The sequence below is a fragment of the Bombina bombina genome, chromosome 1, assembly GCF_027579735.1.
Source record: "Bombina bombina isolate aBomBom1 chromosome 1, aBomBom1.pri, whole genome shotgun sequence".
Lineage (NCBI taxonomy): Eukaryota > Metazoa > Chordata > Amphibia > Anura > Bombinatoridae > Bombina > Bombina bombina.
In genome coordinates, this window is record NC_069499.1 from 1,103,163,047 (window position 1) to 1,103,187,499 (window position 24,453).

Sequence of the window (24,453 nt, forward strand, 5' to 3'; positions counted from 1 at the left end):
CCTCTTTTGAAAATGAACTGCCTGTTTGTTATTGCTGTGAAAAATAAAGCCTTTTAAACTACAGTGGACTGTCCTGTGCTGCATTTGTGCCCTAGAAGACCGTGGTTAAAAGTGTTCCTGTTACAAAATATATATATATATATATATATATATATATGTGTGTGGACAAAGAGAAAGATTGTGACACCGGCGCAAATATAGGTAATGCTAATGAAATACCTGAAGATAAATATTATTATATTGGAATATTATAATTATAAATGAAGTGTAGTTAGCTCACTATGCAGCCCCAAAATTACTTATTAGAAAAGTGGGATCCCCAAACCCCACAACACTAATAGAGCCCAAAAAATATAGATCCAAGAGAAGGTAAAATATAGAGGCGCTTAGTGTAAGGAGCTAGTTACAGTATCTATAATAAGACACATAAAGTACAAAGAGTTACAATAATGCACTGCTAATTGATATTAGGGGAAAAAAAACAACCCAGATACATATAAAGCTATCACAATGTTTGCAGTAGTAATGTTTACAATTATGTTGCTGATATAAAATAATGTTGCTAATGTAAAATACCTGCAGCTATCTGTATAATATATAGAGATACTAGTCTAGCAAATAATATTGATATTACTAGAACACCACAGATGACAAAAAAGTTTCGCAGTACATACAGATAGTACAGGCAATTTACCAAAGAAAAACCACAAGAATGTGCATGCAGTTAGAGTCCATATGTGATACTGTTGTGAAAAAAAAAGAAAAAAGGTGGAAATCCCAAGGTGGCGGATCACACTGTCCCCTCAAGGGGTTCTACTTACTCTCCTTTACCTCAATCTGTATGAGGTAAGTGTCGCGTGGGGTAAGTAGAAAATCCTTCCTTGTAGTGGCAAGTATCCTATGGCTTGTTTCCTGTCTTCCAACGCTTTCACTCACATAAATGAGATGGGAAAAAACAGAAAGGTGGTAATAGTGCAACCCCGTTAATAAAGATATATATGCACAATTCTGTATAGAATAACACTCACACTAGACAACCTCAAATGAATATGAGGTATTTTATTAGCATAATAGGATAAAACCAGGTATTGGCATGAACAGTATTCGTATTTTAAAAACAGTTCAGTGCAAGATAAATAATGCATATAAAAGTCCTAACGCGTTTCGAAGGTCTACACACATACACGACCTTCTTCTTCAGAGGAAAAGTGATTCACTGAACAGTTCACTGAACTGTTTTTAAAATACGAATACTGTATCTATTACTGGATCTATATATATATATATATATATATATATATATATATATATATATAAAAAATCAGTGTTCTCAACAGAAAATTTTGTCTGCTAGGTGGTGGCATGAAGTAGCCGGGTGGGGGCACTGTAATATTTTCCAAAATTATATCATTTTCTGCTAGCCAAAGCACAAATTAATTGAATAATTTAACATAAATGTATTATATATATATATATATATATATATATATTTATTTACACTAAGATCCGCACTCACCAGCATCCACAACCACTCTGTGCACGGCCACTTGAACCAATCCAGAAGAACAGCAGCATGTAGAACCGGATTCCGGTGAAAATCCCAAACCTTCCACAGCAGCATAAAAAGCCAGCACCAGAGTATTAGTATATCACCTTTTACTGTAGAAAATACATAACGTTTCGGCCCCAACCAGGAGGCCTTGGTCACATGAAAAACAAGTCTCCCAGGACAAGCATTAGAGAGAAATGCACTCACAGGAACGAACATCCAGCTCAATACCATTGTTAGCCTGTTCTATGGCGATTTACCACCTGGGTGCAACTTCTTTTAGCCCAGCAATGCTTTTTCACAGAGTAAAACTTTCCTGTAGTATATCGGTCTGATCCCGCCTATTACGGTCAGTCCAGCACCGAAATACCAGGCAATTCTTCTCTGAACAAGGAACACAGCAACCCCAGATGATTTTTTCGGCCTTCATTGGGCCTCGTCAGTGAGGTGTAGCGCTGGACTGACCGTAATAGGTGGGATCAGACTGATATACTACAGGAAAGTTCTTCTCTGTGAAAAGCATTACTGGGCTAAAAGAAGCTGCACCCAGGTGGTAAATCTCCATAGAACAGGCTAACAATAGTATTGAGCCAGTTGTGCGTTCCTGTGAGTGTGCTTCTCTCTGTGTGTATTTAGTCTCCCTATGGGAAAAAGGGGAAACCAGACGTGGACTCCTTGCTCAGTGTGCTTAGAGGAATACGGCTACACCTCACTGACGAGGCCCAATGAAGGCCGAAACGATCGTCTGGGGTTGCTGTGTTCCTTGTTCAAAGAGGAATTGCCTGGTATTTCGGCGCTGGTCTGACCGTAATAGGCGGGATAAGACTGATATACTACAGGAAAGTTCTCTGTCAAAAGCATTACTGGGCTAAAAGAAGCTGCACCCAGGTGGTAAATCGCCATAGAACAGGCTAACAGTAGTATTGAGCCAGTTGTTCGTTCCTGTGAGTGTGCTTCTCTCTGTGTGTGTGTATGTATGTATGTATGTATGTGTGTATATATATATATATATATATATATATATATATATGTAACAAAGGGAAATAGACCTAAACCTACACGGCTCGTACCTCTCAGATTATCACAAAAAGAGGATGATACCAAGGGGGTTTAGAATCAGAAACATCCCTACGATTGGGAGATCCAATAATGAATTTTGCATCAACTGGTGCAAAATTCTAAATAAGTGCTCCTTTGATTTAATGTTACTGGTTATCAGGGAAGTGGGTCGTTTGCTCCAAACAGTCAAAGCTGAAATACAGACATTTGAATTAGAAAAACTGAATATATTCGAATCAGATACTAACACCAACTGGCTCTCCAAACTTAGTCTCCAGATTAAGAGTTACAAACTGGAACTGATAGCCTTTAAGAACCGTAAGCTGCAGACGGTCACACAGGATTACACCTATATATCTATCTACAGGTGGATGCTGTCCCCAGAAGATAGGAGGACATACCGACCGAGACGTGAACGTAGACACACTAAAAAATCGATGACAACAGTGGACACTAGCTCTGGTGATAGCTCAGGCCCAGAGACCCCACTGGAAAATACCGCCACTACTCAAAGAGGAGTTATGACCCGTTCAAGGGGCAACAGAGGCGAATGGGAGACATCTGGTGCCAGTCGAGCAGCCTTACCTCCACTGGCAGCTCATCCAACAGCCAATCGTTTTTTAGGAAGAGGCGGAGGCCACACACGAGGCGGGGGGGGCATTGCCCGCCGCCACCAACAACGGAGAATATAGAGAACAACGTAATTAACATCAGTTCACGCACTCTAACTGAGCCTCAAGTGAGCCTACTAAATAAGGGTTTATCCTTTGTGCCATCCATGCAAGTCAATGAATTTGATGCCTACATAGACATCCAGAGGTTTGGCAGGAACCTAAGACTCAGAGAATTCTTTAATTATGATCAAGAACAAGAGTGTAAATTTAGAGCCAAGAGCTCATTTGATCCCTCTTCCAATAACTCCACTATCCACACTTATACTAATTTTCTTACTACATCCATCAAGGACGGACCTAAAATGAGGATCAGAGATAATCTCACCAAGAGTGAGAGGACAGCTCTTAAAACCTTGAAAGAAGACACCTCAGTAGTGATCCGCCCAGCGGACAAAGGTGGGGCTATAGTCCTACTGGACACTGCATACTATAAGCAAGAGATTCTTGGACAACTGTCTGATAAAAAGACATACACACCACTCAGGGGCGATCCAACTGTGAAACTTAAACTGAAAATTGACACTATACTAATGGAGTTCAAAGAGAGGGCACTTATCACACAACAAGATCATAATTTCTTAAGTCGGAAACATCCAATAATCCCCCTGCTATACACTCTACCGAAGGTACATAAGAATGCCTATAACCCTCCTGGGAGACCCATTGTCTCAGCGAGGGGTTCGCTACTTCAACCACTAGCTCAATTTGTTGACCATTACCTACAGCCTTTGGTGCAATCCTTGCCATCATACATACGGGATTCAAATGACTTCATCATGGGCATCAAGAAGTTGGATGACATCACTGATGGAGACCTTTTGGTCACTCTTGACGTGTCTAGCCTTTACACGGTCATCCCACATCAAGATGGCATCACAGCAGTTACACATGCACTCAGGAAGGCAGCATACATTGGCCCATCAGAAGAAGTTATCATCTGCCTCCTTTCATTATGCCTGAGGGAGAACTACTTCCTTTTTGACTCTACATTTTACCTACAAATCTCAGGGACAGCGATGGGGTCCAATGTGGCCCCATCGCTGGCCAACCTGTTTATGGCATTCTATGAGACATCCATTATGAAGATCTTCAACAATGTTAACATCAGGTACTACTGTCGATATATTGACGACCTGTTCCTGGTATGGTCTGATGGAGAGGATAGCCTAACACAATGGATTGAGGATCTGAATACACTTGAGAGTCCCATTAGATTTACCCACACAATCAGTCATTCCACGGTGGACTACCTTGATGTGAGGGTCTTCAAGGTGAATGGGAGATTGGGTACAACTTTGTTCCGTAAAGCTACGGACCGAAACTCATTACTGCATGCCAGAAGCTGCCACCAGCCTAGCCTTATACACAATATCCCTAAAGCCCAGTACCAACGGGTGATTAGAAATAATACCAATGAGGTATTGTGTGAGGAACAACTACAGGATATGACAGAGCGCTTTAGGGAGAGAGGATACAAGCATAAGGATCTGCTAGAGATTAAATCAGGAGTGTTATGTACGAGTGTACCAGGAGAAGAGTCCCAATCTAAACAAGGAGATCAACTCACCTTTGTGACCACATATTCACCAGACATTATACCCCTAACCCATACGATTAAGGATGAATGGAAACTGATTGAAGCAGACCATACCCTGCCTTTCAAGAATTGGAAGGCACCAAGGATAGGGTTTCGTCGAGGAAGAAATCTGAGGGATCATCTTGTGAAAGCAGATGTCAATCCAGAAGGGGGTGTAAGGACATGGCTGAGGACGAAAAAGAAAGGGTGCTACCGCTGCATTAGTTGTGTGACGTGTAGTGGGATGATCACTGGCTCCCACTTTCACCACCCTGAAAGCAATAGGTCATATGAGATCAAATACTATCTGACTTGCACCACCCAATATGTAATATATCTTTTGAACTGCCCTTGTGGGAAATTTTATATTGGCAAAACAACCGACGATGCAAGGACGAGAATGGCCAACCACAGGTCCAGCATTCGTTTGGCCATAAGAAACAAAAAGGCAGATCAACCGGTCGCAAGGCACTTCCTGGAGTCAGGCCACACTGTCAATGATCTGAGATTTCGACTGATCGACCACGTACCGACCCCACGGAGGGGGGGAGACAGAGATAACATGCTACTCCGCAAAGAATCAAGGTGGATCTATGAACTTGGTACCCTCAGTCCCAGGGGTCTCAACACCCACACAGGATGGCAATGTTATTTATGAACGCTGAGACCCAGTCTATATGAATATTGATGTCCATCTCAATGAGAGCTCATGATCCATTTGCTCTTAGTCTTTATTCTATCTTCATTTCTCTTTCCTCTCGAACTTGACTTCTTGATTCCCCCGTATTTTATTTAATGTGGTTTCATTTTCTGTATGGTGGCTGTTTCTGTCTTATTTACTACTGGCTTTTTCTTCTTCTATAGTTTCTTCCCCCCTTGTTTTCCCTCGTCTTTTATATCTTATTCATTTACTTTCTTTATTTCTTTATTTATTTTTATATATTTTATTTATATTTATTTTATTTTTGTTTTGGTTAATTTATTTTTATTTTAATTTATTTTATTTCATTTTTTAGTTTATCTCATTTTATTTTATTTTATTTCATTTTATTTTATTTTATTTTATTTTAGTTTATTTTCTTTCTTTATTTATTTTGATTTATGTTTTGATTTATTGATTTCAGTTCATTTTTATTTTATTTACTTTCATTGGTTTATCATCTCATTTCATTTTGTTTTATTATTATTTTATTGTATTTTATTTATTTATCTTTACTATTTTTCCAGACCCTGAATACAGTTGATTGATCTAAAAGCACAATGTAACCGAAGACAATGCTGATTTCTCTGTCCTATATTGCCCCTATGTAATACTCATAGGTGGTTCTCTTTACATCATGTTGTTAATATTGTGTCCATTATATGGACGATTTAATTTTAACATTATTTCAATTTTAATTTTAATTATATTCACTTTGTGCTTACCCCGTGTTGCTTTTTAGCTTGGGTGGTCTACTTCACACCAATCCCATAATCGGTGCCACAATTATGGTTAGATACAAGGCTGGCGGAGCCTTTACAGTGTTATACTTTTCACTTTTTCGTGATTACTTACTATGGATATATAATAGCTTATATGTTGTTTTATTCATATAGATTATATATATATATAGGTTTCCCGTTTTGTATATATAGTTCCTTTTTACACTGTTTACACTTTACTCTAAGGATGTTGTTTGATGCACAGAATAGGAGTCTGCATGCAGCGACCGTGGAAATAGATAGATATTAGAAACAACAGTTGGTTGTTATGAAATATACAACTAAGATTTATTTGTTTATACTTTTCACTTTTGTGTGATTACTCTCTATGGATATATAATAGCTTATATGTTGTTTTTTACATATAGGTTTTATACATATAGGTCCCCCTTTTTTACATATATTGTTTCTATTTACACTGTTTAAACTTTATTCTGAGGATGTTGTTTGATGCACAGCATAGGAGTCTGAATGCAGCGACCGTTGAAACAGACAGGTATTATAAATAACAGTTTGTTGTTGTGAAATAAACAGCTGAAATTTATTGGTAGTGTTACACGAATATAGCCGTGTTCGCCATTGACAGTCTATGTGTGGCCCAGGATGGAAACTGTTTGTCACCTTTATACGAGTGTGATTATTTTAATAGATTAGCCCATCTCTGATACAGAGGCACAGAGGCGGACAATAACACAGTGATGATCTTGTTACGCCCATGGGGGTGTGGACATACGGCTGATTGGTCGGATCTCGCCATCTCTTTAACAGCATTACTTTGGCTGTGCAACGCCTTTGTTATCTGATATGCGAAAGCCGCTGTGATCTATATGGCGAGCGTATCGCTGTATCTGTCCATGACTGGCAAGTAGCGTTCTGATCCGATTTAGCAAAATGTTTTTACTGTGTTGCTATAGGCAACGGGCATAGTCAGTGACAGGTGGGCGTATCTGGAAAGCGTAATGGTATGACGCTTCTGATACAGAATGCTATTAGGCTGCTGATTGGTACTATTATAATTCCCACAAGTCTGATGACGGCCCATTGGTGGAATTACGATCTACATGACTGGGATCACACTGATTGGTTGAATTACGATCCTCACATAATATGGTTTTTTCTTCGTTTTTTCTTCGTTTTTTCCTTTGTTTATGGTCGTTTAGCAGCTGATTAGAAAGGGTTGAACTGTGATTATTCCCCCCACTCTATTAGCAACACGGGGTCCTATGTTTTAACTCACTTGATTAATTTACTTTGCACTATTGTAATATCGATCACTATTTGTTACTGGGTAAGATAGGTTTTGTAACCTTGACCGTGATTGGTCACACTTATGGGGAGGGTATTTTTGGAGCCTATTTAAGGCCTGCTTTTTCACATTGTTAGCTTGTCAGAGGAAGGGACTGTTATTGTCCCGAAATGTCACTCGTTTGAATTAAAGTCTTTTGTCACAGTTGGAATCGTTCAGTGAGTGCTTCTTTGCTACAGTTTATATATATATGTGTATATATATATATATATATATATATATATATATATATATATATATATATATATATATATATATATATATATATATATTTATATACACACATACACAGTACTGTGCAAAAGTCTTAGGCCACCATTAGATTTGTTGTTTTAACAATAGTATAATGACCATATATAATTATTTCTCAGTCTCTTTATTAGAAAACAACAAGAAAATACAGGATATTTGTATGCAGTATTAAACATACAGAAAAAAATCAGAAAAGACAGCTTCTATAGGCTAAACTGGCAAGCATTTAGTGGGACATCTCCTTACACTTGAGCAATAGCAGGAACCTGTCTCTCGTAAACCTAAATGGAATGGAACCCTAATTAATGTCATTGCTAACACCTGTATTTTTCCTACTATTTCATGTCAAAATGACTGCTGTGAAAAAAAGTCTATTAAACCAAGTTTGTGCAAGACATGCTTCAGCATTACATACACATGTGGTATGAGTTTAATTAATTGGAAACTTGATAATTAGACTAACTTTCAATCACATGATTCCATTCAAAATGCCAAAGATCACAGAATTTGACAGACATAAAATCATACTTTTGCATCAACAAGGGAAATCGGCAAACAAACTGGATATTCAAGATGTGGTATTCAAGACATTTTAAGAATCAGGAGAGGCCAATGACAAAAAAAGGACTGGAAGACCAAGAAAACTTTCAAAATCTGATGAGGTTTCTTTTTTGAGAGACCGGAAGAAGTCCAGCAATGACCAGACTCGGCATCTGGCAGCTTCATCAGGTTGCCAAGAAGCTTGATCAGGAATGGCCTTTGTGGAAGGGAAGCAGCCATGAAACCACTTTTTTGGAAGGGGAACAGGGTGAAAAGTCTAAGATATGCTAAAGCTATGAAGATAAGTGGAAAAGAGTATTATGGAGTGATAAATCCAAGTCTGAAATGAGTGGGAGAGAGATGGAAGAATGAGTGCTTGCGTCCTTCAGTGAAACATGGTGGAATCATGAATGCTGAAAAGTACAGACAGGTTTTAATTCATCATGCCCTTCTGGAAAGCGCCTGATTGGGAATGGTTTTATTTTTCAGCACAAGACTGAATGTCTCCTTTATTTGTTCTAATGGTAAAACGTTTCCATCACTTTAAACTACCTATAAAAAAACAAAAAAATAAATATTTTTTTCTATTTTTATTCACAAACGGCTTTCAATTTCAATATTTTCTATACCTAGTAGTAGAGTGCAAGGAATTATGTAGGGCATTTTCATTCAGCCAAGAAGCAATTAAAGGGACATTATATTTCATTATACTCCATATGAAAGAGCAGAAACAGGTTGACAAATGTCATGCCTGAAAGAAATGTGCTAAAGCAATGTAATTGAAACTAATAGAGGAGCATCAGTCATTTACTTCCCAGAACCCAATTAGCTTTAGTTTAAATTTAAACATAATTTAATTCATGTTTTTTTCAGGCAAAGAAACAAAATGAAAATAATTAAATGCTTCTTTTTCATATAGATGACAGAACATTCTAGATCTAGAGTGCTGTGATCCTTTGAATGATTATTCTAACAGAGAATATTTGTAGCTAAACATTTCTTACATTACACAAAATATGTTATTAATTTAGAACTGGGGGCTGCTATTCTGTGAACATGTAACCTTATCTGTACTATTTATACTATAACATATAGTTCCTAATTTTCCGTATTTGTCCCTCTACAGCAGTTCACAATGACCACTGTCTGGAAGGACATTTACAGCAACAAAGATCTGCTTACGGAGTTGGAGGCCATTGCTATAGATAAGGCTCTGCTCCAAGGAGTTCTCATGAGAACCAAAGATAGGCCAAATTCTTCTGAAGTAAGTTCAACAAACAAATCACAAATAAACAAGAAATGAATGGACATGACATATTTGGGCACTAAGAGACTATGGACCTATCACAATGCTTTACAAAAACGTATAAAATTATTTATTTATCAGAAATCCCCATAGACTTTAATGGTGATTTTCTGTTGAAAGGGTTATGATTGACTCCTATATGTTTGATGTGTAAATGTTTAAGGGAACATCAGGATTTACTTTTATATTATTCTAGACTCAGTAGATAAAAGAATAAAGAGCAGACTAATGCATAGTATTCACGCATTGAAATGTTGTTTTTGTCACTGAATATTAAATACCTTAAGGGCACCTCTAGCTATGTTGTCTAACATCTACATATAACTAATACACAAAATAATATGATAACATAGGAGCTGGAGAAGCCATTTCAGGCTTAATGAATTTCAATGACTATTAGAGAGGAATGGCTTATATATACACTATTTAACCTATATTAAAGAGCTAGAAAGGCCAAAATCTAAATGTGCCATTAACACGTTTTATTTCAAATTAGAAGTGGTGTGTGTTGTGTCTGTGAAGACTTAATTTGTGTCATACAAGCCACTGAGAGGGTGTAGTGCTTGGGCCCTCACAACAAATGTGAATATTCTGCTGAAAAACAGCAATGACATTTACTAGAAGCATTTTGCTAATTGAAGTATATTGCAAAAATGTTTCTATTAAAAATTAAAAATAGAAAAAACTGAAAAACATGCGCTTATACACATCAGTCTGACTCAGACGCATGAAAAAAATGAATTGGTTGGTTGTTAGAGGGAGACTTTGGGTCAAGAGAGAGCATTTTTAGAATTTGGACAATAATTACTTATTTGGAGGATAATAGTAGAAGTATAACACTGTAAATGGTAATTGTTTTTAGAGGTGAAGAGAGGTGATGTTGCAATTATTATCTTAAACTGTAATGTGACAACAGATTCTGAAGTGGTATACAGGGGTAAATAAATACATAAAAGAGGATAGACTGTTACAGAAGGATTACAGGGCTTTGCGTTCTAGAGAACTTACGGTCAAAAGCTTGGGGAGTAATTTGTGGTGAGTACTGATTGTAGCCGGACAGATAACTCAGTAGCAAACCGAGGGTTGCAGGTTCAATCCCCGGCGAGGTCCACTCAGCCTTTCATCCTTCCGAGGTCGATAAAATGAGCAGCGCCTTGAGACCCTTATGGGTGATTAGCCGCGCTTTACAAGTACCCAATACATACATACTCTGGGGATGACAAGTCCGCGGTTTAGAGAATTAGTTTTGGATGAGCAATAAACTTATGAGTTAGATGATAGGCTGCTTTGAAGAGGTGCATTTTGATGAAGTATTTAATGCTTGGAAGGCTGTTGGAGTATCTGACAGACTGAGTAAGAGAGTTCCACAAGATAGGTGCGGCCTGGGAGAAGGCCTGAAGCAAGAGTGGTAGTTGTTGATGAGAGGGATTGAGAAGTGTAGGTCTCAAGAGTCTTTAGGGGAGCATTCAGAGTTGAGGGTTGGGATATGATGGGGTGTTTTTGTGGCGGTCTTTGCAGGTAAGATATGTTCGAGCTTCTGAAAGTGTTTTGTGCATTGTTGTGAAGGGCTTTGTAGGATATATATGGCATAACTTCTGAAAACGTTATTAGGGGTTTGTTTATGGAAAGTGGGGCTAACGGTGAAGAGGCATATTCTGTTTAAATGGATCAACACAGGAGATTGTGAATTTGTAATTAGTTTGTAAGAGTTTGAGAGGAAACGCTACATCTAATAATGTTTGTTATGGTCATAAATATTCATCAGTTGTGCACCAATAATTTAACAAAGAAAAATATGTAGACATTTAGAAGAGGTATTTGAAATTAGAGAAAAGGAATTTGAGATATGCATTTGGTATTAAAAGTGAAACTGTTTAGGGCAGGGCTGCATTATATTCAGAAGATTGACAGATTCAGTTATACTAAGCTAATAGGCTGCTACATTTATACTGATACACAGTGCAGCTACATTCATATTTGATTCATGCATAAACTGATGCACACAAATAATATCCCAGGTAAGCAAATATATTAACGTGGAGCATGTGCACTGCAGGAAAACATGCAGTAACATACAGAATAGACTTTCTATACTATACTGAGTACAAGCACTGATATTATGCAGTGTTATGTAGCAAGCTCACTCACTTAGGTACTATTTAGTTAAACATGTCAGCCGTTTGACTTGAGATTATATAGCAGTTATGTGATTACTGTAAGTTACCTCTGCTTCTTTCTAGGTGGTGAACTTTGCTCCCTTCACGCTCCTCCCCTCCCCTGTTCCCAGAGCTCTCTTTGAACAAGCCAAGCAGGTCCAGGAAGATTTTAATGTCCTCGTAGATAGAATCAGCCAAAACCCCTTCTTCTTGGAACAAACCCTCTCTAGGTAACTAATCATTTAACAAATTACCGCTGCTAATGAAAAGATAAACTTCACCATTGACCATGTTGACGCTCACAAACTTCACTTCTTTTAAATGTTTGTTCTGTTATAGAAGAACAGCCTTATAGGGACATAAACGTCCAACTTTATTTTCACGATTCAGATAGAGCATGTAGAAAAAAATCTTTCTAGCTTCGATTATCCAATGTATTTTGTTCTCTTGGTATACTTATTTTAAGAGTGTGCATGTGCTTTGTGCACTATATGGCAGCAGTGTTTGTAATTATGTATAGCATTACATACTGCTGCCATATTGTGCTCAAGTGTGTATAACGTTGCACATACTGCTGCTATATAGTGCTCAACTGTGTATAACATTGCACATACTGCTGCTATATAGTGCTCAACTGTGTATAACGTTGCACATACTGCTGCCATATAGTGCTCAACTATGTATAACGTTGCACATACTGCTACTATATAGTGCTCAACTGTGTATAACATGGCACATACTGCTGCTATATAGTGCTCAACTGTGTATAACGTTGCACATACTGCTGCCATATAGTGCTCAACTATGTATAACATTGCACATTCTGCTGCTATATAGTGCTCAACTGTGTATAACATTGCACATACTGCTGCCATATACTGCTCAACTATGTATAACATTGCACATACTGCTGCTATATAGTGCTCAACTGTGTATAACATTGCACATACTGCTGCCATATACTGCTCAACTATGTATAACATTGCACATACTGCTGCTATATAGTGCTCAACTGTGTATAACATTGCACATACTGCTACCATATACTGCTCAACTATGTATAACATTGCACATACTGCTGCTATATACTGCTCAACTATGTATAACATTGCACATACTGCTGCTATATACTGCTCAACTATTTATAACATTGCACATACTGCTGCTATATAGTGCTCAACTGTGTAAAACATTGCACATACTGCTGCTATATAGTGCTCAACTATGTATAACATTGCACATACTGCTGCTATATAGTGCTCAACTGTGTATAACATTCAGTGACGTGCAGTCACAGGAGGCAGGTGAGGCAGTGCCGCCCCTGGCCAAGGTATGTAATAACAGCTTTTAAAAAAAAAAAAAAAAAAAAAAAAAAAAAAAAAATCTTTTTTTTTTCCATTTTTTTTTTTTTAATAAAAAAAGTGACCCCCCCTACCCCCCACCCCTCCACCAAAATCAGGACTTGTGTGTTTTAATGTGTACTCAACAGCTCAACTTAAATTAATTAGCTTATAAAATGTAACATCAATACATTCATATTGCGCAAGACAAGGCCAGCCGGCTGTCCTTGCATTGCGCAATATGAATGCATTGACTCACTGTGGAAGTGTATGGGACGCTGAGAGACTGCCACCAAGAGGAGAAAAGGTGCTAATGCAGTGCTCTCCAATGCGCCCCATACGCTTCCACAGGAGGCTAGCCTCCGTCCTGGCCGCCTCTCAGAGTCTCACTCTCAGCCAATCACTGGGGCTGGCTGTCTCTGAGTGCCGGGCGGGAAGGAAATAGAATCCTTCCTCGTGTCACGTGTCATTTTTACAGCAACCGGAGCGGAGAACATCTTTTTTAGGTAGGTGGCCGTGGCACTAACATTCCCACTGTGTAGATTGCTTTCATATCACTGTTATTGTAGTGTATTGAATTTTAGATACATTTAGCCCATACAGGTGTATTGTTTTCTAAGCAGATTGTGTTTTATCACTCATTAGATTCAGAGACAGGGGCGTAACAACCAGTGGTGCAGAAGCAGAACTCAGAAGTCGCAATTGCGACCGGGCCCCCGCCCTCAGAAGGGCCCTGCTGCCTTCAGGCTTCAGCACAAACTTTTTTTGTTTTGTTTACTTTTTTTTTATTATTATTATTTTTATTTTTTTCGCCTCAGCCTGCTAATTATTACAGAGTCTCAGTCACAGTCACACAGCCCGTTGCCGCAGCTCACCAAAAATACATTCATTGGTGCAGCAGCTCAGCCAGAATCTTTTCCTATTGGCTGGCGGCTTTTGGCGCGCACATTTACTCTGAGTGAGTCTGAGCCCTGACACTGCACGCAGACAGCCGTGCTGGAGCAGAGGAATTTAAGGAAACACTACAGGCATCGATCTGGCTGGCAGCGTCTCAGAGGTAAGAGCTATTATTAGCCTCCCTCCCCAAGTCCTCTAATACGCTCCCTCTTGCTCAGCTGAATGCCTGTCAGTGTCATTCCTCCTGATTTAGTGCGTGGCCGTGTCTCAGGCTCAGCCGGTCACATCACACCCCTTCCTCCCTGCACTTACTAGCACTTCACATATTTCTTGTAAGTATCTGTCCCCCGCCCTCTGTTTATTTTCTTTAGGTTTCCCTTCCTGGCCTCTCTATCACTGCTCTCCCGACTCCAGTCCTCTCTCTAAACAAGTGCCCTTATTATATAGAATCTCATTTCTGCACATTTAATTTGTATTACAACAAAATGTGTACGTGGGAATTTAACTCTTGCAGACTTGCACAACTATATTTTATTTTATACAAACGCAGTATAAGACACATTTTAAGAAATATGTGTGATTTGTATAACTTGTGATTTTAACAAGGAATTAGGTTCAGTAATGACAGCAGCTGTAAGGTCAGCAGTTCACGTGATTTGCATTTTGCACTTGTAGGAAACAGAAAAAAAAAATCAGTAGTTCAATTTATTTCCATTTGTGAATAAATTGCTAAATGTGTAAATTATTATTCAGTATGATCATAAGCCTAGCCTTCTCTGATTATAAGTCTCTAGCTTGATTTGTGTGTTTCTTTATCTCCTATTTAATTTTTTGTGTTTTTACAACAAAAACCACATGGTCAAGTTTTCCTGGTATTATATGGCAAAAGGCTAACAGCACATCCAGCAATATAATGCTTCAAACTGGCAATATTTTAATGTTGCTCAGTGCAAAGTGCAAAAATACATTTTGTTAGCATGCACAAGTGCTGTTTTCAGATAGACATTTTTATAGCAATTGAAGGATTTATGCCCAGCTGAAATGTATATTGTATAATTTGTAACTTATGTTAATAACATTGGATTTCACTATTAACACACACATTTCAATTCTGACATATATATTTTGGGCATAATTGGTGACTGACATATGATCCATGCTACTGTATGTTATCTGTCTAGTTGGCTAATATTTGTCTTCTCGCTAAACGCGCACACTGTCCACACAAATACATTTCTTTTTCTGTCATTCAACTCCCTCTGCCGCTCACTTCTCCTTCTACTATGCAGTATCTGCCTTTATATTCAGACAGGCAGCTTCTCCTCTGTTGCAAACTTTCCTCCCACATGCAAGGGCTTAGGGATGATTTAAAAATAAAAATAAAACATTTCAGGCTGACTTCATTCTATATCCCATTTATATGAATTTAATTGTAATGTCTTGTCCTGGAAATGTTGGTATTTATTGGTTACAAAGTTGGTTCCTAAATAATAATAATAATAATAATAATGCAGAAGCTATAGTATATAGATTGCTATAGTACATTGTGATCTAATAGGCATGTTATGTGTGTGTGTGTGTGTGTGTGTATATAGCAACCATTTTTTTCTGTTTTAAATGTTGGCAGGGGGGGGGGGCTGCTTGGATTCTCGCACCTGGGCCCTATGGTTTCTAGTTATGCCCCTGCTTTTGATGTACCTTATAAAAACATTAGGCTATTGACTTTGAAATGCACCAAACATGTTGTCCCAAGCGTTTGCTATTATACCCTATGCCAATTCCCTCATTTCCTAGATTCCTTCTTCCTTAATAAAACAAATTAACATTTCTTCTGTTGCAAAATGTTGCATCTGATAAAACTGTCTAGTAGAATCTAACTCAAAATTAAACTCCATCAGATATATTTATGAATAAAATCATGAGGTATTTTATACAACAGCCATCTGATAGTTTTATTGGATCTCACAAGATGGAATTATTTAATTTTTTGGTAAAAAAAAACATTTTTTTTTTTAATATATGCAAATTATTTTAAACAGCTATGGTTGTGTATTTATATATAAAATAAAAATAAAGGAATACCCACTAAATGAATGCACTGAAACATCTACTGCTTATAAAAATTCCACCAAAGCTTACAATTCCATTAACATGTATCTTCACTCTATGGTCTAACACACAATATGTATGATCAAAAATAGATGATTCTGCTAATATAATTAACCAACCGCATTAAACCCTATTGTTACCCTGAACCAACAAGGCAATCCCTAAATGTGACCCAGCCCCTCAACAATAAAGACTGTCTGAACCATGCAATCATTTTAGACCCTAATGACTGACCCTTTCCCCAACTCCATTTAAACTTTAATAGCTTAACTAAAAACCCAGATTACAGTTAGGGGTAGTAGCAGTGGGACCAGGCAATGGGTAAAGTTAAAAGAGAAAAGGCTGAGTTAATTGTTTTGGGGTAGGATTGCAGTTAGATGTAGTTGTTGTGAAGCTGTTCTTTGTTTAATATTGATGTGATGGTGGTGGGTACATATGTACTATAAGAACATGTGATATATTAACAGGGGTCTGAAGCTCCTTGTTTCTGGTCTTAGAAACCAACTATTAGAAGCTGCAATTATTTGCTAGTGACGCTTATATACAATGCTATTATTAAATAATTTGTAATGTTCTGATTGTGATGATAACTTTAACTTTATTCCATCATAGCAGCATGAATATGATATATTTATATTTACTGTTCATCTTGAGTACACTGAAGACTTTAATAAGCTGGAGTTTCATGCTATATGGTTTTACCAGTGACCTCCTGCCAGTGCTGCTAGGCAGTATGGGTAGGTTTTTGCTGTGATGGTGGAGGTCTATTACAAAGAAGGTGACACTCAAGCTTCAGAGATAGAAGTCTCTGGGATATGAACTGACAGTACTACATGATGTAGACGCTACATGAACAGGTAATACATGAACTGCCAATCCGGTTACTTATATGTTATTTTGCCATGCTTTCTAAATGACTTTCTTTATATTGGTAACCTTATTATTCTTATTTACAGTTATCCTGCACATTTGTAGTGGACAGTGTGGCACTAAACCTATTAAGGGACTGATAATTGTACTGCATATTTGGTGTAGCTATAATGCATTATAAGGTGCCACTTGGTTCCCTAAATCATATACTGAGTAGATGAATGAGAGGAAATAGATGATAGCTCTGTCAGAATCTTTGATGGCATTGTAAACATTGGTGATTATGTTGACATTGTATAGTAGACACTGGTTATTTCTTGACATTGTACTTGACGTTGTAGAGTAGACACTGGTGATTACATGACATTGTTCTTGACATGGTAGTAGACACTGGTGATTGCTTGATATTTAGATGAAGATTTTAATAATCATTGGAATAGGGATCATTAGAAATTGGGTTCTTTTAATAGTAAGTGATATTATGATACACTGAGCGAAACATGGGGTAGAAGCAGAGTTGGTTAATGGAATAAGGTTGGTTAATGGTATGATCATTTTTCTTCATTCTTTTGATATCATTTGTTGAAAAGCATATCTATATATGCTCAGTAGCTACTGAGCATATTTAGATATGAATTTCAACAAAGGATATCTGATTTTCTTCATTCTTTTGATATCCTTTGTTGAAAAGCATATCTAAATATGCTCAGTAGCTACTGAGCATATTTAGATATGATTTTCAACAAAGGATATCGAAAGAATGAAGAAAAACAGATATCCTTTGTTGAAATTCTTATCTAAATATGCTCAGTAGCTACTGAGCATATTTAGATATGATTTTCAACAAAGGATATCGAAAGAATGAAGAAAACCAAATATCCTTTATTGAAATTCATATCTAAATATGCTCAGTAGCTACTGAGCATATTTAGATATGATTTTCAACAAAGGATATCGAAAGAATGAAGAAAACCAGATATCCTTTGTTGAAAATCATATCTAAATATGCTCAGTAGATACTGATTGGTGGCTGCATATAGATATTGGCTTGACCATGTGCAATTGCTATTTCTTCAACAAAGGATATCTAAAGAATGAAGGCGTATCCGATTCCTAGCCACTGCCTCACCAGCCTCTGAAGTCACCGCACATCACTGATAACATTGCACATACTGCTACTATATAGTGCTCAACTATGTATAACATTGCACATACTGCTACTATATAGTGCTCAACTATGTATAACATTGCACATACTGCTACTATATAGTGCTCAGCTGTGTATAACATTGCACATACTGCTGCTATATAGTGCTCAACTGTGTAACATTTTACATACTGCTGCTATATAGTGCTCAGCTGTGTATAACATTGCACATACTGCTGCTATATAGTGCTCAGCTGTGTATAACATTGCACATACTGCTGTTATATAGTGCTCAACTATGTATAACATTGCACATACTGCTACCATATACTGCTCAACTATGTATAACATTGCACATACTGCTGCTATATACTGCTCAACTATGTATAACATTGCACATACTGCTGCTATATACTGCTCAACTATTTATAACATTGCACATACTGCTGCTATATAGTGCTCAACTGTGTAAAACATTGCACATACTGCTGCTATATAGTGCTCAACTGTGTATAACATTGCACATACTGCTACTATATAGTGCTCAACTATGTATAACATTGCACATACTGCTACTATATAGTGCTCAACTATGTATAACATTGCACATACTGCTACTATATAGTGCTCAACTATGTATAACATTGCACATACTGCTGCCATATACTGCTCAACTATGTATAACATTGCACATACTGCTACTATATTAGTGCTCAACTATGTATAACATTGCACATACTGCTGCTATATAGTGCTCAACTATGTATAACATTGCACATACTGCTGCCATATACTGCTCAACTATGTATAACATTGCACATACTGCTACTATATAGTGCTCAACTATGTATAACATTGCACATACTGCTGCCATGTAGTGCTCAACTATGTATTACATTGCACATACTGCTACCATATACTGCTCAACTATGTATAACATTGCACATACTGCTGCTATATACTGCTCAACTATGTATAACATTGCACATACTGCTGCTATATACTGCTCAACTATTTATAACATTGCACATACTGCTGCTATATAGTGCTCAACTATGTATAACATTGCACATACTGCTGCCATATACTGCTCAACTATGTATAACATTGCACATACTGCTGCTATATAGTTCTCAGCTGTGTATAACATTGCACATACTACTGCCATATACTGCTCAACTATGTATAACATTGCACATACTGCTGCTATATAGTGCTCAGCTGTGTATAACATTGCACATACTGCTGCTATATAGTGCTCAACTGTGTATAACATGGCACATACTGCTACTATATACTGCTCAACTATGTATAACATTGCACATACTGCTGCTATATCGTGCTCAACTGTGTATAACATTGCACATACTGCTGCTATATAGTGCTCAACTGTGTATAACATGGCCCATACTGCCACTATATACTGCTCAACTATGTATAACATTGCACATACTGCTGCTATATACTGCTCAACTGTGTATAACATTGCACATACTGCTACTATATAGTGCTCAACTATGTATAACATTGCACATACTGCTACTATATAGTGCTCAACTATGTATAACATTGCACATACTGCTACTATATAGTGCTCAACTATGTATAACATTGCACATACTGCTACTATATAGTGCTCAACTGTGTATAACATTGCACATACTGCTGCTATATAGTGCTCAACTTTGTATAACATTTTACATACTGCTGCTATATAGTGCTCAACTGTGTATAACATAGCACATACTGCTGCTATATAGTGCTCAACTGTGTATAACATTGCACATACTGCTACTATATAGTGCTCAACTATGTATAACATTGCACATACTGCTGCCATATAGTGCTCAACTATGTATAACATTGCACATACTGCTACTATATAGTGCTCAACTGTGTATAACATTGCACATACTGCTGCTATATAGTGCTCAACTATGTATAACATTGCACATACTGCTACTATATAGTGCTCAACTATGTATAACATTGCACATACTGCTGCTATATAGTGTTCAACTGTGTATAACATTTCACATACTGCTGCTATATAGTGCTCAACTATGTATAACATTGCACATACTGCTGCTATATAGTGCTCAACTATGTATAACATTGCACATACTGCTACCATGTAGTGCTCAACTATGTATAACATTGCACATACTGCTACTATATAGTGCTCAACTATGTATAACATTGCACATACTGCTACTATATAGTGCTCAACTATGTATAACATTGCACATACTGCTGCTATATAGTGCTCAACTGTGTATAACATTGCACATACTGCTGCCATATACTGCTCAACTATGTATAACATTGCACATACTGCTGCTATATAGTGCTCAACTGTGTATAACATTGCACATACTGCTACCATATACTGCTCAACTACGTATAACATTGCACATACTGCTGCTATATACTGCTCAACTATGTATAACATTGCACATACTGCTGCTATATACTGCTCAACTATTTATAACATTGCACATACTGCTGCTATATAGTGCTCAACTGTGTAAAACATTGCACATACTGCTGCTATATAGTGCTCAACTATGTATAACATTGCACATACTGCTGCTATATAGTGCTCAACTGTGTATAACATTGCACATACTGCTACTATATAGTGCTCAACTATGTATAACATTGCACATACTGCTACTATATAGTGCTCAACTATGTATAACATTGCACATACTGCTACTATATAGTGCTCAGCTGTGTATAACATTGCACATACTGCTGCTATATAGTGCTCAACTGTGTAACATTTTACATACTGCTGCTATATAGTGCTCAGCTGTGTATAACATTGCACATACTGCTGCTATATAGTGCTCAGCTGTGTATAACATTGCACATACTGCTGTTATATAGTGCTCAACTATGTATAACATTGCACATACTGCTACCATATACTGCTCAACTATGTATAACATTGCACATACTGCTGCTATATACTGCTCAACTATGTATAACATTGCACATACTGCTGCTATATACTGCTCAACTATTTATAACATTGCACATACTGCTGCTATATAGTGCTCAACTGTGTAAAACATTGCACATACTGCTGCTATATAGTGCTCAACTGTGTATAACATTGCACATACTGCTACTATATAGTGCTCAACTATGTATAACATTGCACATACTGCTACTATATAGTGCTCAACTATGTATAACATTGCACATACTGCTACTATATAGTGCTCAACTATGTATAACATTGCACATACTGCTGCCATATACTGCTCAACTATGTATAACATTGCACATACTGCTACTATATTAGTGCTCAACTATGTATAACATTGCACATACTGCTGCTATATAGTGCTCAACTATGTATAACATTGCACATACTGCTGCCATATACTGCTCAACTATGTATAACATTGCACATACTGCTACTATATAGTGCTCAACTATGTATAACATTGCACATACTGCTGCCATGTAGTGCTCAACTATGTATTACATTGCACATACTGCTACCATATACTGCTCAACTATGTATAACATTGCACATACTGCTGCTATATACTGCTCAACTATGTATAACATTGCACATACTGCTGCTATATACTGCTCAACTATTTATAACATTGCACATACTGCTGCTATATAGTGCTCAACTATGTATAACATTGCACATACTGCTGCCATATACTGCTCAACTATGTATAACATTGCACATACTGCTGCTATATAGTTCTCAGCTGTGTATAACATTGCACATACTACTGCCATATACTGCTCAACTATGTATAACATTGCACATACTGCTGCTATATAGTGCTCAGCTGTGTATAACATTGCACATACTGCTGCTATATAGTGCTCAACTGTGTATAACATGGCACATACTGCTACTATATACTGCTCAACTATGTATAACATTGCACATACTGCTGCTATATCGTGCTCAACTGTGTATAACATTGCACATACTGCTGCTATATAGTGCTCAACTGTGTATAACATGGCCCATACTGCTACTATATACTGCTCAACTATGTATAACATTGCACATACTGCTGCTATATAGTGCTCAACTGTGTATAACATTGCACATACTGCTGTTATATAGTGCTCAACTATGTATAACATTTTACATACTGCTGCTATATAGTGCTCAACTGTGTATAACATTGCACATACTGCTGCTATATAGTGCTCAACTATGTATAACATTGCACATACTGCTACTATATAGTGCTCAACTATGTATAACATTGCACATACTGCTACTATATAGTGCTCAACTATGTATAACATTGCACATACTGCTACTATATAGTGCTCAACTGTGTATAACATTGCACATACTGCTGCTATATAGTGCTCAACTTTGTATAACATTTTACATACTGCTGCTATATAGTGCTCAACTGTGTATAACATAGCACATACTGCTGCTATATAGTGCTCAACTGTGTATAACATTGCACATACTGCTGCTATATAGTGCTCAACTATGTATAACATTGCACATACTGCTGCCATATACTGCTCAACTATGTATAACATTGCACATACTGCTACTATATTAGTGCTCAACTATGTATAACATTGCACATACTGCTGCTATATAGTGCTCAACTATGTATAACATTGCACATACTGCTGCCATATACTGCTCAACTATGTATAACATTGCACATACTGCTACTATATAGTGCTCAACTATGTATAACATTGCACATACTGCTGCCATGTAGTGCTCAACTATGTATTACATTGCACATACTGCTACCATATACTGCTCAACTATGTATAACATTGCACATACTGCTGCTATATACTGCTCAACTAAGTATAACATTGCACATACTGCTGCTATATACTGCTCAACTATTTATAACATTGCACATACTGCTGCTATATAGTGCTCAACTATGTATAACATTGCACATACTGCTGCCATATACTGCTCAACTATGTATAACATTGCACATACTGCTGCTATATAGTTCTCAGCTGTGTATAACATTGCACATACTACTGCCATATACTGCTCAACTATGTATAACATTGCACATATTGCTGCTATATAGTGCTCAGCTGTGTATAACATTGCACATACTGCTGCTATATAGTGCTCAACTGTGTATAACATGGCACATACTGCTACTATATACTGCTCAACTATGTATAACATTGCACATACTGCTGCTATATCGTGCTCAACTGTGTATAACATTGCACATACTGCTGCTATATAGTGCTCAACTGTGTATAACATGGCCCATACTGCTACTATATACTGCTCAACTATGTATAACATTGCACATACTGCTGCTATATAGTGCTCAACTGTGTATAACATTGCACATACTGCTGTTATATAGTGCTCAACTATGTATAACATTTTACATACTGCTGCTATATAGTGCTCAACTGTGTATAACATTGCACATACTGCTGCTATATAGTGCTCAACTATGTATAACATTGCACATACTGCTACTATATAGTGCTCAACTATGTATAACATTGCACATACTGCTACTATATAGTGCTCAACTATGTATAACATTGCACATACTGCTACTATATAGTGCTCAACTGTGTATAACATTGCACATACTGCTGCTATATAGTGCTCAACTTTGTATAACATTTTACATACTGCTGCTATATAGTGCTCAACTGTGTATAACATAGCACATACTGCTGCTATATAGTGCTCAACTGTGTATAACATTGCACATACTGCTGCTATATAGTGCTCAACTATGTATAACATTGCACATACTGCTACTATATAGTGCTCAACTATGTATAACATTGCACATACTGCTGCCATATAGTGCTCAACTATGTATAACATTGCACATACTGCTGCTATATAGTGCTCAACTATGTATAACATTGCACATACTGCTACTATATAGTGCTCAACTATGTATAACATTGCACATACTGCTGCTATATAGTGTTCAACTGTGTATAACATTTCACATACTGCTGCTATATAGTGCTCAACTATGTATAACATTGCACATACTGCTGCTATATAGTGCTCAACTATGTATAACATTGCACATACTGCTACCATGTAGTGCTCAACTATGTATAACATTGCACATACTGCTACTATATAGTGCTCAACTATGTATAACATTGCACATACTGCTACTATATAGTGCTCAACTATGTATAACAT

At 37.2% G+C, this 24,453-nt stretch overlaps 1 protein-coding gene across 1 annotated transcript in view; it reads left to right on the forward strand.

Moving 5' to 3' along the window:
- GSS (glutathione synthetase) overlaps positions 1 to 24,453 on the forward strand; it is a 119,643-nt gene that overhangs the window by 13,423 nt on the left and 81,767 nt on the right. Inside the window, exons 2-3 of the mRNA XM_053697014.1 lie at positions 9,565 to 9,702; positions 11,985 to 12,130. Of these exons, the coding sequence (XP_053552989.1) occupies positions 9,565 to 9,702; positions 11,985 to 12,130 (284 nt within the window). The remainder of the gene's footprint in view (positions 1 to 9,564; positions 9,703 to 11,984; positions 12,131 to 24,453) is intronic.